Source organism: Pan troglodytes, chromosome 2, assembly GCF_028858775.2.
Source record: "Pan troglodytes isolate AG18354 chromosome 2, NHGRI_mPanTro3-v2.0_pri, whole genome shotgun sequence".
NCBI lineage: Eukaryota > Metazoa > Chordata > Mammalia > Primates > Hominidae > Pan > Pan troglodytes.
In genome coordinates, this window is record NC_086015.1 from 76,764,320 (window position 1) to 76,784,152 (window position 19,833).

At 38.6% G+C, this 19,833-nt stretch overlaps 2 protein-coding genes across 4 annotated transcripts in view; one reads left to right on the forward strand and one right to left on the reverse strand.

Annotated features, from left to right (window-relative positions):
* SHQ1 (SHQ1, H/ACA ribonucleoprotein assembly factor) overlaps window positions 1-19,833 on the reverse strand; it is a 99,575-nt gene that overhangs the window by 17,953 nt on the left and 61,789 nt on the right. The window lies entirely within an intron of this gene.
* Window positions 4,557-6,386, forward strand: LOC129143508 (U2 snRNP-associated SURP motif-containing protein-like). The gene has a single exon (XM_054680800.2). It carries the CDS (start codon window positions 5,653-5,655, stop codon window positions 6,079-6,081), a length of 429 nt encoding a protein of 142 aa, XP_054536775.1. The 5' UTR covers window positions 4,557-5,652; the 3' UTR covers window positions 6,082-6,386.

Sequence of the window (19,833 nt, forward strand, 5' to 3'; positions counted from 1 at the left end):
GCTAGCCACAAACCCAAGCACTAATCCTCCACACAGCCATCAGACTTGAGGGCTTCCAAATTGCTTTCATATGTACAACCCCATCCGATCCTTTCTTCAGAAACATAAGCAGGTTCAATTCTCCATATTCCACCAATGTTCAGAAGCAAAAACCTGCCCCATGCCAGAGGGTTCATCCCTGATTAGCCAGAGCTCCTCATGTGCAGACCCACTATGCACTATGCTGTGCTGCCTCACGCTCTGAAGCAGGGACACCATCTGGGTAACTAAAGAGTTGATTACCGACATACAAGTTGAACAAGATGCTGGAAGATGACATTTGCCAGCAGAACCACTGGAGAATCTGTCCTATATCACTGGGCCCAGTCCTTGACAAAACATTTATGCAAATTAAGTCTCCTAGAATAGTTTTACGAGGTAGGGAGCTACAATTAATCTCATATATTCTATTATAGTGATCACGACCCTCAACAATTAGGACTCAACTAATTTGCTGGATACCTTTTTAAAATCCTACGTTCACTCTGTCCTCAAGACTTACTGGCAAAAACTCTTCTATAATTAGAACTGAAGAGTTGCCAACATGTCCCAATCAGAGCCAAATTACTATCTACAAAAATTACTGATTACTAAAAATAAGAATGAAAAAGGGTCTCTGAGATACTACTTTACTAAATATAGGAATACACAGTACAACTTAATCCTCCATGGTTAGGTGGTTGCCAGAACCAAACCTGTTGGCTGCCTAGCATTTCATGTTCCTACAAGAACTGGATGCAAAAGCCTAATTATGGTTTGATTCAAACGATGCTATCAAAATGCTTCCTGCATGGGGCGGGAGATATAAGTGCTTTGCTCCTTTCATTCCTTGTCAGGGAGTCTGGGTGGTTTTTTTTCTTGCAGCCACTTCATTCCACTGAGACAAATCCAGCCCTAGAAGGAGCAGTTTACAAAAAAGCAGGGAATGCTGTCAGCAGGGAGCACAGAGCTTGGCTGTGATCACAGCTGCAGATCCCACCTGCTTAAAAAGGCAGCAGCAATGATACAACTCTTCATTCCCTTGCTCAAAAACAGAAGAAATCAGCAGAGATAAGCCGACAGGGAAAACATTACACAAATCGCTGACCCTGCTGCAGGCAGAGAAGAGCTGCCTCTGCTAGCTTTGATTTTCCAAAGCCTGAGCCTGAGGGAGAGGCAGTTTGACTTTCTTCTTTCCTAGTGCTCCCGATGGCAAGGCACATTCAGATGGAGCCTGGAGGAATACCAAGTGCAGAAGAAAGGGAAATAAATAAATAAACAAAACAAGAACACAGGCTAAACCGTGGAGAAGAGCTGCCATCAGCATCTAGGAAGAAAGATCATATCCCTAGTCGAAAGCAACTCGGTTTTACAGGTTTTTACTAAAACACACAGAGCCCAGAGCTGTGGCTGTGATCTTTGTCATGCTGTTGTCCTGCTGAGTGAGGCAAATAAGTATGTGCCATAAGCCTTACTTATGCATTTTCTATTCCTATTGTTTAGTACGTGTCCAAAGAAGAAAACAACAACAGGGCTGCTATCCATGTCAGTGAGAGGAGTTGGAAACAGAGCACTGCATGGCCAGCAGTTTTTTCCTCGACACAAACACAGATTGTTCTCTGCTTTATAAGCAGCCTATTTGCTGCTTAATGGTCATCCATAGTGTGCCTTTACAACAGCGTTCAACATGAGCCACCAGGTCAAATGCTGTGTGCCCCCAGTATGTTTTTCCCTAAGCATTCTAGAACCCTGCTGCAGCTTCCAAAATTGATTCCACTATAATACGGTCACTGCTGCCATCCAGGTGCCACATTTATTGAGTGGCCAGTATTTGCTGGGCATTTTGATAGGACCCAGCTATACAGCAGTGCACAAGAAAAACATGGCTCCTGCTTGCATGGGACCTGCAGTTTGGCAGGAAAAAAGTGCAGGTCCTTTGATCAAGTAACAGAGCCCTTATACGTTAGGCCAAGGCCACAAACTGCTGCCCCTAGAAGCCAAACAGATGGAGTCTAGCAGGCAGGTGGGGGTCTGTGGCAGAATGGAGAGCACTTGTCCCACATAATGGAGACAGCTGGCCCCAGCTCTAGCCAATTGTTACCATGTGGGGATGTGGGCCCAGCAACTGCCAGAACTTCCGTTATTTCAAGAGCAGCTATAAATCCAGACTTTTACACAAAATCTTCCAATTTTTAAGTGTTGACAACCAATTTAAAGTCTTTAAAAACTCACTGAGAGCCAAAAGTGACCCAAGGGTCACTAGCTTGCAACTTCTACGTCTGCAGACTTAGTTCCATCTCCCCAGTTCCCTAACATAGTCTGTATATCTCAATACATACCTGCTACACTAATGTGACTGGTACCACTGCTTCCAGACCCAGAACAATTATTTTTACTTTGGGATTTGCCTCAAGTTGCATCCTTGCCTAGCACATCTTCCCGCTTTCTTTCTGTGCCTGGTCAGATCCCACCCATCTTTAGTTCCCTGTTCAAGACTTCTACTCCACTAGGCCTTGCAGACCAGCCTGGCCTCCTCTTCTTTGAATCACTATGTCTCTTGCAACGGGGCCAGGGTTTGCTCAGCAGTCCTCTAATTCTGCCCTCTGCAAATCTTGTCTTGTCTCTACAACCAGACTAAATGCTCCATAACAGAGACTACATGGGCTACTTCACCAAGAAAATGTCCTGTGTTTATCAGGGTCATGTGTTCTGAAGTCAGCAAACAACTGACTGACCACAGCAAGAAGGTTAAGAGCTCAGGCTCTGAAGTCACACAGCTCTGGGTTAACTTAATCTCTCTGAGCCTCAATTTCCCTAGTTGTAACCTGGGGTGATAACAAAATGAGGACATAACCCAAATTCATATGGGGCTTGTGAGATCATCAAGAGAGATAATCTCTATAAAGCACTTAGCACAATGCCTGGTATGCAGTAAGCCCTTGATAAATGCTAGCTATTATTGTTATGGACTGATTGCCTGATTCAGCCAATGCTATTGTTAAACAAGCATTGCATCAATGGAGCTTTGTTCTTAGCAAATATTATTGACCACTTACTCTGTGTTAACATGTTCTAAACAAATTGCATGTGTTAGCTCATCTAATTTTCCTAATTCTCCCCCATTTTATGGATAGCAGAAGCACAGAGAGTTTAAATGGCTTGTCCAAGGCCATACAGACAGAGCAGAGATCTGAAGCTGCCAGCTGGCTCCAGAGCCCATACTCTTAACCATAATACTCTATGGCCTCGCTACATTTCTAATGACAGGGGACAGCTTTCTGACCTCAGCCTTCCCAAATCAGAAACAGGATTTGGCTTTGTGGACCATGGCTTAAGATGACAGAATGATCAGGGCCTGGTTTTAGCCAGACTACATCTCAGAAGTTCCAGGAAGGAGTTTGCTTTTGCCAGTTTCACCAAGGGCTGTCAGTTTGTTCAATAAACTAAGAATGATAAGGAAAGAAGAAAAATGCCCAGAAAGTACAAGATGATATCTAGTATTATAGAAGGCAAAAACTGTGATATAGATGAATACTAAAGACAAAGGTGTTCTGCTAATCACAGAATAAAAGAAGAGGGAATCAGAACAATACACCTAGCCTCGAATATCCACATAGAAGACAGGAAAGAGGCAAATGTGTCTTCCTTAACTTTTGAAAAGAAGGAGGAAAGTGATGAAACCATAGACCATGAACTCAAAATATGTGAACTGCATATAGGCAGATAAGAGATGAAGTAGGTGATCCCCAGAAGTTATTATGGATTCACAAACTGATGCCATCCCTTGGACTAGCCCGCACCTGGGAACCCTGTGCAAAGATTGTGTCTGGATTTTAACAAAACATATAACAATCTCCTGTGGTCTCTTTATGGGCAAAATACAGAGTATGGGTGTATGATTATACAGTTGTCTAGACTCATATTTGACCTTAGAGGTCAGACTGATTTCAACCTGAAGGAAGGTATCTAGTGGAAGAGTACAAAGTTCTGACCTCAGCCTTCCTCATTTTACATTCTACTCACTGTCTTAGGTGAAAACAGAGAATGCTCATTCTAATTCCTTAAGGCCAGAAGCCGTATCTAATTCTTCTTTAGTTCCACAGCGCCTAACCTTGTGCTTGCTCCAAAAAATGACTGCTCATTAGATTTCAAGAGTCAAGTTTATAAACAGTGTTACAAAGGTGACAAAGATCAGGAAATAACCTAGGTGACAGATTCCAGTTCCAAAAAGTTCGTTAACAGGTGAATGGGATATGCCAAATCTAACAAGGTGAAACTAAACAGGGACAAATGCAAAGATTGTGAACTAGCTAGCAAAGAAGAGGAATTATACTTAAAGACGAATATGAAGAATTTCAGCTAGTCATAAACTAAGAATATAGTGAGTTAAGGTTTCCAGTGATAAGCAGATGACTGACAAAGTAATATTCACAAAAACCAAAAGCAATTGCTTCTCTCTGGTCAAACCTGAAGCATTATATTTAAACTGGAGGATACTTTAAAAGGGTCTGGACCAAAAAAATAAAGGGAGGGGTTGAGGGACACTGACAAAGTAGTCTCCCCAAAAAGAGACCAAGATGGACAAAGAGTTGGAAATTTGGACCTATAAGAATAATTTAAGGCAGAAGAGGTTGATCTGGAAGACTGAGAAGGGATAAAATAGTAATCCTCCAGATAGCTGAAGGCAGACATTTGAAAAGAGAACTTACTCTATATGGGTCCAGAATTGAAATTAATGTGAAGAAAGCAGATTTCAATCAGATTTAAAGGACAACTTTTAAGCCCTCTAGCCTGCTTCAGAGTAGGAGGGTTCTCATTTATAAGTGAATTTGCGGGTATCAGAGTCAGCCATGCCAAGACTAAGCAATCACACAGCAGCGACAGTGCAGGGGGGAATTAATCCACAAAATAAAGGCTTACGAAAGAGAAGAGTTTGCAAGACTTTTCAGTTCTGTGACTGGCTGCATTACAGATAGTCATCATCAAGAGGAGTGATGTCAGTGTTAACTTTAAGTCTTACAATGCAGAGATGATTTAGTTGGGTTCGTTAGAAAAAGCTTAAAGCAAAATGTTAACAAATATGGTAGAGAAAATGGAATGTGCCAAAGCAAAAAAAAAAAAAAAAAAAAAGCTCCAGTTTATGGCAAATTTGGGAAATAGTGAGTTCATCTACTTGGCAGGAGAGGGAGGGTGCCTGATCAGCAAGAATGAGGGATTAAGCTTAGAAGATGAGGAGAAAGATGCAGACGGTGTGCAATCCAACTCAGCCCAGGCATTTAGGCTTTTGTCCTGCAGGCAAACCATCAAGAACTTCTGAGCAGACCAGTTCAAAGATGAGATTGTCAGATGTTCATTCATCTGGATCTTCAAATGCACATACAGATGCATCTGGACCCTCAGACAGTGATATGACAAGTTGTACACAACCTAAGCTTTAGAGCATGGGAAGATTGGGCAATTTATCCAGAACCATTTTTGATTAAACTAAAAAATATTTTCTTAGGACTTGCATATATTATTGTAGAAAAGGAAACAGAAGATGTACTAGACAATCTTGATGGTGCTTCCATCAAGGAAGAGCTTGATGGTGCACCTCTGGAAGATGTAGATGGAATTCCTATTGATGCTACTCCCATGGATGATCTTCATGGAATCCCTATAAAAAGTCCTGATGATGATCTTGATGGAGTGCCTTTGGATGCAACTGAAAACTCAGAGAAGAATGAGCCTATATCTAAAGTTGCCCCATCAAAATGGGAAGCTGTGGACAAATCTGAATTGGAAGCACAGGCTGTTACAACTTCTAAATGGGAGTTATTTGACCAGCATGAAGAATCGGAAGAAAAACAAAATCAAGAAGAAGAAAGTGAAGATGAAGAAGATACTCAAAGTTCCAAATCTGAGGAACATCATCTGTACTCTAATCCAATCACAGAAGAAATGACTGAGTCCAAGTTCTCTAAGTACTCGGAAATGAGTGAGGAAAAACAGGCCAAACTTCGTGAAATTGAGCTCAAAGTCATGAAGTTTCAGGATGAGTTGGAATTTTGGAAAAAGACCTAAAAAACCAGTCCAGAGTTTTCAGGAGCAAGTAGAACACTACAGAGATAAACATCTTCAACGAGAGAAAGAGTTAGAAGGAGAATGAGAAAGAGACAAGAAAGGGAAAGGGACAAGAAAGATAAAGAAAAATTGGAATCTAGCTCCAAAGACAAGAAGGAAAAAAATGAGTATACTCCAACAAGGAAGGAAAGGAAAAGATGACACAGTACATCCCTCAGCCTATCTCACAGTAGCAGTGGTAGATGAGTGAAATCCCCATCACCAAAATCGGAGTGATCAAAGTGTTCAGAAAGACCTCATAAAGACAGCTTAAAAAAAAAAAAAGAAAAAAAAGAACTTCCACGAAGACAGCCATATCCAAAATGGCATTTCAGAACTGTCAGACTGGCACTACTACAGGAAAGAAACAAGATGGGGAGTGAGACTGTGGTGGCAAGGACAACAGGGAGGACACTGTGGCAAGAGAAGAGGAAATGAAGGCCTGAATTCAGAGAAAGGTGGTGAGACCAAAAAGAGGGATTTATATGAAAGGGATTGTATAGGAAGAATTAAAAAGATCTGCTGACTGAGTCAATGTGAAGTAGGGAATCAAAGACAGAAACACATGACTTACAGAACCCAAACATGTCAACCTGCATAACGACAAGACCAAAAACCCAAAAACATCTGAAGTCACAACTGGTTCCCAAATTACTGATTCATCACAGCTTTACATCATATGTTCAGAGCATATTTCTCACACATACAAAATGTAAGATTTTTGTAGTTAGGTTTGAATTTACTGGAAGCCAGTCATCAAAGGTTTATTGAAGAGATGTTCACAAAAATTAAATCCTCCGAGGACAAGAAGATATTCCAGGCCAATACTACTCAAAAGAAAGCTGGGATAGCCATGTTACTATCAGACAAAATAGATGGTAAGGCAAAAAGCATTATTAGTGATACATTTTAACCTACCAAGAAGATATAACAATTATAAACTAATAACACCAAATAACATGCCTCAAAATATAAAGTAAAAACTGACAGGTCTACAGGAAGAAACTGACAAGACTGACAACATAGGAGATTTTCACACACCTCTTTCAATTCAAAACGGACAGATTAAACAGATAAAATATATCAGTAAAGATACAAAAAACAAACAGCCCAACCAACAAGTTTCATCCAATGGACAGACATGCAACACAGCAGCTAACAATTCGAAGATCAACATTACTTTTAAGAATAAAACCAAAAGGGTATGAAAACTGACACCATTCTAGACATAAAATTAATCTCAACAAATTTCTAAACAATGATATAATTCTCTGGCAGAAATGCAATTAAGTTAGAAATCAACAACAAAAACTTTTCTATAAAAATCCATATGCTTGGAAAGGAGAAAAATATTTCCAAAATTTCATGAGTAAAATCAGAAAATATGTGGAATGAAACAGTAATGAAAATTCAGTACATTTCCAAACCTGTGAGAAGAATATAAAGCATATATTTGAAAATTTAGTTTTACATGAAGAAAGAGTCAATGTTAGCAAGTTACTAACATCTACATGCAGAATCTAACAAACTTCCAAAATGTAGAAGAAATAAAATGATACAGATAAAAGCAAAAGTAATGAAATAGAAGACAAAGAGAGGATCAAGAGCTTGAAATGGGCTGGGCACAGTGGCTCATGCCTGTAATCCCAGCACTTTGGGAGGCTGAGGCAGGTGGATCACCTGAAATAAGGAGTTCAAGACCAGCCTGACCATCATGGTGAAACCCCATCTCTACTAAAAATAGGAAAATTAGCTGGGCATGGTGGTGGGCACCTGTAATCCCAGCTACTTGGGAGGCTGAGACAGGAGAATCGCTTGAACCAGGGAAGCAGAGGTTGCAGTGAGCAGAGATCATGCCACTGCAGTCCAGCCTGGGCACCAGAATGAGACTCCGTCTCCAAAAATAAAAAATAAAATAAAATAATGTTTTAAAAATTAGCTAATCAAATATACCCTCTTACAAAAATAATTTAAAAACAAAAAAACAAAGAGAGAGACAGCATGATTATCAGAAATGTAAAAGACAACAATTACAGATGCTGTGGATAAAACAGATAAGAGCAAATAAAAACAACTCTATGCCAGAAAGTTTGAAAATTTAGAAGAAATGGACAAAGTTTTAGAAAAATAAAACCTATCAAAACTGACTCAGAGAAATAAAGAACCGGAATAGTCCTATAACAATTAGAAAATCTGAATAAATAGTTAAGAATTTTCCCATAAAGAAAGAAAGACACAATGGCTTTTTTTTTTTTTTTTTTTTTTTTGGTGAATGCTACTGAAGGTTCAAGGAATGTATCATTTCAATATTACGTGCACTGTTTCAGAGAACAGAAAAGGCAATGTTAAGTCATTTTATCAGGAAAGGACAGTACAATAATGGGAAATTATAGGCCAATTTCTCCTCCCATACATACCCTCTTCCTGATTGTAGGCACCCACAGAGTTTGCAAGCCAAATCCAGCATCATGTTTAAATAATACATCATAATCAAGATAGGTTTATCCTAGAAATGCAAGGCCGAATTTGTTCGAAATTTTACACATGCCATTCATTACATTAACAAATTAAAGGAAAAAATTTTTAAGATCATCCCAAGGATGAGGAAAAAATGCAATAAAATTCAAAACTATTTAGAATAAAAAACTATGCAAAATAAGAATAACATGAATCTTTCTTGATAAAGCCTATCTACAAAAGCAAATATCATATTTAATGATAAAACGTTGAAAGCATTTTCTTAAAGATAAAGAATAAGATAAATATATTACCACCATATCTATTCGGGATTGTACTGAAGGGCCTAGGCCAGTGCAATAAAATGAAAAAGAAAAAGAAATGAAGAATATAAAGACTGAAAAGGAAGAAACCAAACTGTCATTACTTGCATTACTACTGCCTATATAGAAAACTGGACAGAAATGATACATAAGAGTTAATAGTAGAGTCTGACAACGTAGCTGGATATGAAATCAATTTTAAAAAGTGAATTACATTTCTATACACATTAATGTGCCACATAACAACGTTGTGGTCAATGATGAACTACATATGGTGGTCCCATAAGAGTATAATACTCTGATTTTACTGTACCTTTTCCATATTTAGATATGTTGAGATATACAAATACCACTGTGTTACAACTGTCTACAGTATTCAGGGTGGTCACATGCTGTACAGGTTTGTAGCCTAGAAGCAATAGGCTACACCATAGAGCCTAGGTGTGTAGTAGGCTATGCCATCTAGGTTTGTGTAAGTGCAATCTATGATGTTCACACAACAAAACTGCCTAATGATACACTTCTTAGAACGTATCCCTATCATTAAGCAATGCATGACTGTACTTTAAACAGGCAGTTTGTAAGTAATTTTTTAAAAAAAGTATTTATATCAGCAATAAATCGAACAAAAAAATCAGTAAGCCTTTAATGGAAAAAAATTATAAAATTTTATTGAAAGACATTAAAGAAAACTTAAGAGAGTCATAACATATTATTGGAAAGAGACACAAAATGTTTTAGTCTCTCCAAACTGATTAACAGATTCAAAGCAATTCCAATCAAAATGTTTTTCATGGAACTTGACAAGCTGATTCTAAGATATAAAGCTACAGTAATTAAGAAAGTATGGCACTCTCGCATGACAGACAAGTAAATCAGTGGGGCTGAACAGACAACCTAGAAACAGATCCACACATACATGTTAACTTGATTTATGAGAGTGAGCACTGCAGGATGTATGAGGAAAGGATAGACTATTTAATAAATGAAGCCAGGATATGGTTGTCCATATGGGAAAAAAGAAACTGGATCCCCTATTGCATAACATACAAAAAATCTATTCCAGGTGGACTAAGGACTTAAATGCAAAATGCAAAAGAATAAAAAATTTAGAAGATACTATAGGAGAATATCTCTATAACACCCAAATCATAAAAACTTTCTTAAACGAGAACCAAAAGCACACCCATAAAGGAACACATTGAGAAATTCTACAGCATTGAGATTAAAAACTTCTGTTTATGAAAACACTACAAGGAGACTGAAACATAAACTATAAACTGGAAGAAAATATTTGCAACATATTTAACCCATAAAGGACTAGTATCCAGAATACTGGAAGAATCCTATAAATCAAAAAGAAAGGAAGTCCTATTGAAAAACAGGGGATACAACAGACAGACATTTCATAGTAGAGGAAACACCAATGGCTCATAAACACATGAAAAGATGCTCAGCTTCACTAGTAATTAGGAAAATGCAAATTAAAATTACAACAGAAACTATTTCATACCCCTTCAGATTGTCAAATCTTAAAATCTGAACCATATAAGTGTTGGCATGAAGGTGGAATCAGGAAAATTATTATACATTGCTGGTTAAAGTATAAGTTGAAATAAACTGGTATGGCCACTTTGGAAAACAGTTTGACACTGCCCATTAAAGGCTAACATATCATTGTCCCTAATCCCAGAAATTCCATTCCTAGGTATAGGGCTTAACCAAAAAGTTGCACAAGTACACCATGAAACACGTACAGTGATATCTGCAGCAGCATTTTCTTAATAGCCCAAACTGGAAACCATTTATTAGTGGTTCCACAGAATAACAGACAGACAAACAGCACTATATTCAGACAATGGGATAGTACACTGCAGGACAGAAAAGAACCATCTACAACTCTATGCATCATCATGGATAAATCTTTTTAAAATCAAAAGAAACAAGTAATAGAAGAACCATACATATAGTATGATTCCATTACATAAAGTCCAAAAGAAAGCAAAGCTAAAAACTAGAGATATATGCACAAATGGTAAAACTATACGGAAAAGTAAAGTAATGATTGACATAAAATTTAGAGTTGTGGTTACCAGAATTTAATACAATTGGGAATGGTCCCATAGGGAATCTCTAGGAAATTGGTGATATTCTATTTCTTAAGATTGGAGGCCAGGCATGGTGGCTCACGCCTATAATCGATCCACTTTGAGCACTTTTGAGAGGCTGAAATGGGAGGATCACTTGAGCCCAGTTGTTCAACCAGCCTGGGGTAACAAAGCAAGACTCTATCTCTACAAAAAATAAAAAATTAGCTGGGCGTGCCTGTAGTCCTAACTACTCGGGAGGATGAGATGGCAGGATCACTTGAGCTCAGGAGTTTGAGGCTGCAGTGACCTATGATCATATCATTGCACTCCAGCCTGGGTGACAGAAACCCTGTCTCTTTAACAAAAGAAAAGAAAAGAAAAGAAAAGAAAAGAAAAAAAAGAAATCAGTGGTAGTTACATGAATATTCAGTTCATTACTATTCTTTCATTTGTGTAATTGTATACACTTAATTTGCATAATTTGTATACACTTCAAATATTATTGTATTTTATATTTCATAAGAAAACATTTTAAGAAAATAACTAAACTCTACAAACATTCAAAAAACACATACAAACGGCAAACCTCCATAGATAACTGAACCCAGTAGTTCATTAAATAATAAAGGCAACAATAACAGAGGCAAATAAAGAAAACTGGCCATTATCCAGAATTATGATTAAAGTACAGATCACCACAAAAGAGTTTAAGTTCTGTATAGAGAAGAATTCCTCTAACAAAAGCCAAAACCCTGAGATTCCTTTTCCAAAATTAGGTTTTATCATTCATTCAGCTGTGCAGGCTACAAACCCAGGCATCATCCTCCATGTTGCCTTCTTCCTCATTCTCTAAATCCATTTGAGTTCCTAAAAATCCTAATTCCCTAGTCAGGCTACACTCACGCCTCATAAGGGCACTATTAATAGTCTTGAAACTGGCCTAAAAAGCTCTTTACACTACACCAGTCATCTCCCATCATATGCTGAAAATCCTTCGCTGGCTTCTCGCTACTCTTAGAATAAGGATAAAAATTCTTAACATTACTTAAAAGGCACTATACTGTCTGGGCTCTGACTAAATCATCAGCCTTTTCTTGACCCCTCCCCCAACACATATACCCTTTCTCTAGGTTCCAGCCACCTTGACCTTCTTGCAATTTCTTGAAAACATATAAAATTCCCTCCTCCTGCCACAGAGCCTTTGCACATGATGGATCTACTATATATTCCTGAAGTCCACCACCTTTTTTAGGTTAACTCCTACTTGTACTTCAGTACTCAAACCAAACATTTCCCCAGGGGATCCTCCTTCTCCTCCTAATCCCCTCACCAGGCGAGGTCAGCCATCTCTCGTGGCAGTATGAATCTTTTCTTTTGCACCACTTTCCAAGGTTTTAATTTTACTTTTTGTGTATGCAAGTATTTGATTAATACTTCTCTCATCAGACCACAAATTCTGGAAGGGCAGAAGCCAAGTCAAGTTTTGTTTACCATTGGCAGGCCCCTGGCAGAGAACTCTGCACACAGTAGGAACTCATAAACTATTTGTTGAATGAATGGACTGATGAACAGATACTCAAGTCTAAAGCAGTCACAATTAAACAACCACCATTTCCACCTAGGATAACAAGACCCCAAAAGATAGAAAACGAAGTCAGTATCTGGCTTAACTCTCATGCCCAAGCCTCAAGAGGAGAGCCCACCTTAAAATGGCAGGGGACTTTGAAATAGTATGATTAACAGAAACAAGTAACACTGACCTATACAGAAGATGGAAAGATCTATGTGGCTCTGGTTTAAAAACAAAAGCAAAACTGTTTTCACACAAACCTGGAGCAAGGTTTGATCTTTCTGATAAAAAGGTACACGGCCAGGCGAGGTGGCTCATGCCTATAATCCTAGCACTTTTGGGAGGCCAAGGCAGGAGGACTGCTCGAGGCCAGAAGTTCGAGACCAGCCTGAGCAACACAGCAAGACCCTGCCTCTACTATTTAAAAAATATTTAATTTTTTAAAAAAGGTATGATAAGCCTTACTTACCAGGCAAAATTTCTGGATTTGAAATATGCATCTGAAACCATGGATCACAATAAAGCTTCTGAAACATAAGGATATGTAGTGCTGCCACATTCAGAACACAAGCTTCACAACTAGAATTGTGAAAGCTTGACCTGTATGATTAATCCAGTATTTAATATAGAGTGGAGATCCTTTGCCAATAGTTTTATTCAGATCACTAACTTATACAGCATTAAGTGAAGTCCTTTTAACTGTTATGTCCCTTAAACAAGCAGACAGGACAAATGCTGACAACTGTAATTTTAAATATCAAGTTGAAAGTGAAGTCAATTTCTTCTAGTAAGAACTAAACCCTTATTTTTCTGAAGCATTAGGATAATCTAAGGATAGAAATAAAATCTAACTTGGCTGGCAAGCTTATTTGGAATGGCACAAAGGTACTTAATACCATATGCGAGAAGGTGTTTTATTCTTTGCCAAAAGAATGTGTCTTTGGGTTCTTAAGGTGTCAAAAGTGACATCCACAAAGAACAACTTTGGGGGTGTAAATGCTCTGGGTTTATAGGATACATACACACCGAAAGTGGCAAGAGTCAGGAGAAGAGATGATCATCAGAAGAGACATCACTTTTCACCTTTCACTCTGTCACTTAAAGTATACCACATAATTACAAATCTGGGATGTAAAGTAATATCTCATCCATCACAAGACTAAAATCAGGCAAACCAAACAAAAGACAAACATGCCATGATATTAGAGGTGTATTCCATCACTTGATGTGCTACACAACTCAGAGAACAAGCGATTCTCCTGCCTCAGCCTTCCGAGTAACTGGGATTACAGGTGCCCACCATCACACCCGGCTAATTTTGTATTTTTAGTAGAGGCAGAATATAGAAGCAAATAAAGTAAAAAGTATGGTGGTCTGCACTCAAGGCAATTTTCTTTTCTTTTTTTTTTCTTTTTTTTTTTTTTTTTGAGACAGTCTCACTCTGTCACCCAGGCTAGAGTGCAGTGACGCAATCTTGGCTCACTGCAACCTCTACCTCCCAGGTTCCAGCGATTCTCGTGCCTCAGCCTCCCAAGTAGCTGGGATTACAGGCACATGCCACCATGTCCAGCTAATTTTTGTATTCTTAAGTAGAGATGGGGTTTCGCCATGTTGGCCAGGCTGGTCTTGAACTCCCGACCCCAGGTGATCCGCTCACCTTGGTCTCCCAAAGTGCTGGGATTATGGGTGTGAGACATCATGCACAGCCTCAGGTGAGATTTTCAAGAAGGGCTCGCATTTCAGAAAAAGACGGCCCTTATACCCTACATGAAATGAAATAAACACAATAATTAGATAATTCTTCAGTGCTTGAGTTTTCCCAAATATGAACTTAGCATTTAAGTCAGGTAGTTAATTTGAGACTACAAATGCAGTTTTTCTCATTGTTTTGGTGCACCATTTTATTATTTATATAAAATTACAGAGCAGAAAGAAGAGACCATATCATCAGGAGTCTTTAATTGGCAGAGACTGACTAGAGTCCCCGAACCCCAACACTAATTTCCTGGCAGAGGCAATCCCAGCCCTGCCATAACTTAGGCTTTGAGAAAAAAGGTGTATGACTCTCTTTGAAAATAGGAATGGCTGTTCCATGAAGCAGTGGCCTTTTAAGCTTCTAATCAAATATCACGTCACTAAAAAAAAAGGTATGGTAAGTAGCCACTAAAAATCATTTTTGCCATCAATCCCTGTATAAAATATTTATGAAGCTTAATTTCATTCTCAAAAAATAATTATAGGTAGAAGGTCTATTACAGTTTTCCTATACCCCAAAAAGATTGTTTTATGTACTCCCTGGAAAAAGTGGACCTCCATAGGAAGCCACAGCAATAGAAAATTTAGAGACTAAATAAATACTCTAAATCACAGTTTCAGGATATTATAAAACTCTCCAGGAAAAGACAGTAAGACAAGCACAAAACAGAAAACATGATCCACTTCATGAAAGTCCTAATTTATCACTTTAAGCTTAACAGAAGTATAAAGCTCTTATGTGAAAAGGACAATAGAAACATGTAATAGCTAATATTTCCTTTAGTTTAAACCTTCCATAATGCCACACTAAACGAAAACATCTAAAATTGGATCAGAAATTTGCTTATATCCAACCATTAAAATAGAATTTGTCAATTTCTCTCAACGCTCTGCTAATATCTATGTTTTCTTAAGCAAAAACAATTTCCTTGAAAGCTGTTTAAATTGAAACAGTACAAGAATAATCAATGAAAAAAAACTGTAAAATGTCATATAAATCACTTAAAATCCAGAAATATACCTCAAGAAGGTCCTTTTCCAACACTCCATGCCCAAAGATACGTTCCACAGCTCTGTTTATTATTTTCCCAGCTTCTATTTATTCAAGAAAGTAGTCAGAACAGGAAATGGGACAAGTCAAATGATCACAATCAATCTCATCACCTTTGCAACATGCTGGGAATGTAATTAATCCTCTATTTATTTAGGGGACTTCACACCCCTTACATTAAGGCAGCAACTCCCTGTTGGCTTCAGCTGAGATAATTATGTTATAACAAAGATTGGGTTTCAATCATAATATACAGAAGAAAAAGGAAATTGTACTTGAAGTTGTCAGCTTTTTTAAAAAGCTTTCTTGTGACTCCATTGAAAGAATGCTCTTGACAAAGCTCTCCTTAAACAGAGCACTTTCTAAGTATGATAACCACACATATGCCACATTAATCAATGTAAGCCTTTTCTCTGAATAAGATGTTAAGACAATTCAAGCACAGTGAAAATTCTACATGAAGTAGAGAATACTGGTTTACAAAACCTGACTAAATCAATCACCACCCTAACTCACTTGATCCTGTGGGTCTCCCTCCAAAGAGAATCCTCCAAAGAGCTTTGAGGTACAAAAATACACAAGAACAAGGAGATAAAGGAAAATAGTAATTTGCTTACTCTGTAAAAAGCCATGGCTCCACCAAGCCAAAACCAAGGACTTGGGCAGTCTAGAGCCAAGTATCAGGGACTAAAACAAGAAAGAACAGAGACTTCTAACACAGCCACCCAGCCACAGCTATAAAATGGGCTTGATATACATACTACTCCCTAGATAAAGGTAGGGTATTTTCCACGCTTATTCACCTCTGAAAATGGTTCATATGTATCTCCACATTTTCTCCTCTAACCTCCTCCACCTTAAGAAAATTAAGATGAAACTATAAAGGCCTTGCCCAATTTATTTTTATAAACTTTTTTTTTTTTTTTTTTGAGATGGGGTCTCCCCCTCTGTCACTCAGGCTGGAGTGCTGTGGCATGATCTTGGCTCACTACAGCCTTGAACTCCTGGGTTCAAGCACATGCCATCACGCCCAGTTTTGCTTTGTTGAGACACGGTCTCATTATGGTGCCCAAGCTGGTCTTGAACTCCTGTCCTCAACTGATCCTCCCACTTCAGCCTCCCAAAGCGATGGGATTATAGGCATGAGCCAGCATGCCCAGCCCTAAGCTTTCTCTATTTTTATCAATGTATCATAGTCATGATGTCCATGGTACATGTGTAAGTAAAAATGATAAATGAATTATGTTTCTATTTCTAAAAATTCTCAAATACGTCAAACCCATTTTTTCCAAGTCTGGATTCATGATGATTAGAATGTTTGTATGTATTAAGCTCCTCAGATATCTGAGTATCTCAACAATATTTCACTTACCTTTCATAGCATTTAAGCTCTTGAATAACCAAAATGTCCAAGAAATTGAGCACTACTCAATTTCCAGTTCTTTAGTAAAAGCAAAACAAAATGTGGTCTCATAGAAGAGAAAAAGGACATTAGGTAAAAACTAAGAAAATCTAAATAAACTTTAGTTAATAATAACATCAATATTCGTTCATTAATTGTGACAAATATATCATTCCAATATAAGAGGTTAACAGAGAAAACTGGGTAGGGTACATGGGAACTCTGTACTATCTCTGCAATTTTTCTGTAAATCTAAAACTATTCTAAAATAAAAAGTCTACCTAAAAAAAAAAAAGATACAAATTACAAATTTAAAAAAAAAGAACAACAAAAATATCCCATAAACCTTTAACATTCAAATATATAATTCTTTTGTTAGTTTTTTAAATACACTTAGTTACAGGAAGCATTCATATCTTTATAAAAGGTTATTTTAGTCTTAGATCTGTAGGAACATTTGTAATCCTGTGATTTATTGGCACATTTCTTGTAAGAGAAGTCTAATGAAGAGCAACAGTCCCCAGTGGGCACTGCTGAGCTACTGGTGATAAGGTACAGAACCATTAAGTAAATCCTTTCTATATGAAACCACGCTGAATGGATCCAAGTGAACAGATACTGCCTTGTACTAATCTTTTCTTATGGAGATAAAAACCCACTTCCATCCAGGATGAATTTGTGGATTTAATTAAAAATAAACAGTAAAACTAAAGAGCAACTTGACATGCCAGAATAAGCACCTTACCAAGAATGATTTTAATCCAAGGAGGTTTAACTTGCTTGAAATTACGCACAATTGTTTCTTGAAACTTCTACATGCTAATCATTAGCAGCTAATGTAACACTTAGCATTTCACCATTTGTCAGAAGTAACTTCCCATACCAATGTAAAACCACCTAGAGTGTCTGATTATCGCTCTGCGTGCCTGAATTTAACAGATCCCCAAAATCACCTTCCACTCTGTAGATTTATTATAAACATCAGTGACTTGGGGGGTGGTAGGTGTCATGGCTTTCCTCCAGCTATGGCTCAAAATGGTACTGTGAAATTACAGCAGTGTCTTCTTGAGGTGGCTGTATGTCCTCCAGCTTCACTTTCTTAGAAATGCCACTCACTACTTCTGATCCCAGTGTGACCAAGGCAACTGGACCAGGAAAACACACTTACCCTTGCTGAGCCAATCACATTCTTCCTCCCCTGGAATTACAAACAAGGGAATCTATCCCCACTGAAAGTAAAGACATGTAAACTCAGAGCTGTGGAGTGGCCATCCTCCATGTGCAGTGAGAGAGAAGAGTGGCAGTGCGTTGCAGAAAGCAGCATCATGCAAGACCATATGCAAGAGCAAGCCGAATGCCTCACTTTCTCATCATCTGACCTCCTGGTATCCAGCTGTACTCTTGAACGTACAGTTCCAGGGGATAACCTATAGTCACCAATAAAGCTCCCCAATTTTGCTGTAAAAGTCTGAGTGAGTTTCTCTTATGGGAACAATTGACAAGAAGTAGTCATGAGCCGTGCTCCTGTATTCCCAGCTACTCCAGAGGCAGAGGCAAGAGGTTCACTTGAGCTCTGGAGCTGGAGGTCACATAGCGAAATTCCACCTCTTAAAAAACAAAAAGAATTAGTTAAGAATACTGGCAGGCTCCGGCACACAGACTAGAGAGATAGGATTTCTTATCTGACCCTATTACTATAACATCGTGACCCTTGAAATGTTAACAGTAGACCCTCTTGTTCAACAATAAAGGGAGACAGCAAGGATAAACTATGATCCAAATGCAAAAAGCCTCACATCCACTCTTGTCCTACCTATACACTGTAGCTAGAACAAGAAAATTTGTTCACCATGTTGCATACATGTTCTCCTTGTCTACTCATCTGCATGATGTTATTTTCCCAGCTTGAAATGCATCCACTCCGATTATTATTATACTTATAGGTAACACAGTACCACGTAACCAGAGAACATTTTTTATGTTTTGTGACTTAATTCATTTCCCTTCTTGTCTAAACTCTTCTTTATACATCTGTCCCAGCTGTGCTCGAAATGTTCCTGGCTCCCTCTTTACTGATATTCCTTAGAGGCATTAAATCAACATTTCCAAAACTGAACTCCTCACCTTCTCTCCCAAACTACACTTTCTTCATTATTATTTAATCTTGGCATATGCACCTTTAACAGCCCAGTTAGATGCCCAAGTCAAAACCCACATCTCATCTTGGCTCCTCCCCTTCTCTCTCTCCCAGCAGCATCCAATCAATTACTAAGTCTGTCTCACCTGCCTCTCAAATCTGATGACTAGTCTCCTTCCCCATTCTCACTCACCTGGCTCAGGCTATTTTTCCTGGATTACCCTGCTTCTTAACTGGCCTTTAAGTCTGGAGCTCTGAGCTCTGCCCCACCACAATTCATTCCCCACAATCACCTGATGGATCTTCCCAGAATGTCAGTCTCATACCCTCACTCACACAGGCAGTTCATCGCTTAAAACTCTTCAGATGCTCCATATTCTCCCAGGACAAAGGCCAAGCATCTTTAGGTGGCCAAGCCTCTACATGAACCTCTAGCCTCACTTCTTTCCTATCCCTTCTGTACTATAACCTATGCATCCTGGGTTTTCAAGCCCTTCAAATGGGCCATATTCTTTTGTCTACTGTCTGAAATACTCTTCATCCCCACTTCCCCACCTGCATCTGACCAATTCTTACAAACCTTTCAGCTCTCAGCTTAAACTCTTCCTCTGGAAGCCTTTTCCTACAGCCCTGTGTCCTTTTAGATGCTTCCACAGCTCCCATACTTGCCCACTGTAGCCGCTATTGGGTATAATACATTACATCTGCATTTCCCACTAGAAGACCAACTTCACAACGATGTGTCTCTCTTGTTCACCACAGTATTCCCAGCACCTATCTCACCACCTGGCACATAATAGAGCTCAATAACTACTGGTTGAAAAAAAATACATGACTCCACTTTTACATGCAATTCTGATGTTGCACCTCTGCATACGAGTCTCTCTCACTCCCTCATTTTGGCAGAGGAACCAGGAACAACAGAGAG

Coding starts and splice junctions, on each gene's coding strand:
- LOC129143508 (XM_054680800.2), top strand. CDS start 5,653: ATGGATGATCTTCATGGAATCCCTATAAAAAGTCCTGATGATGATCTT.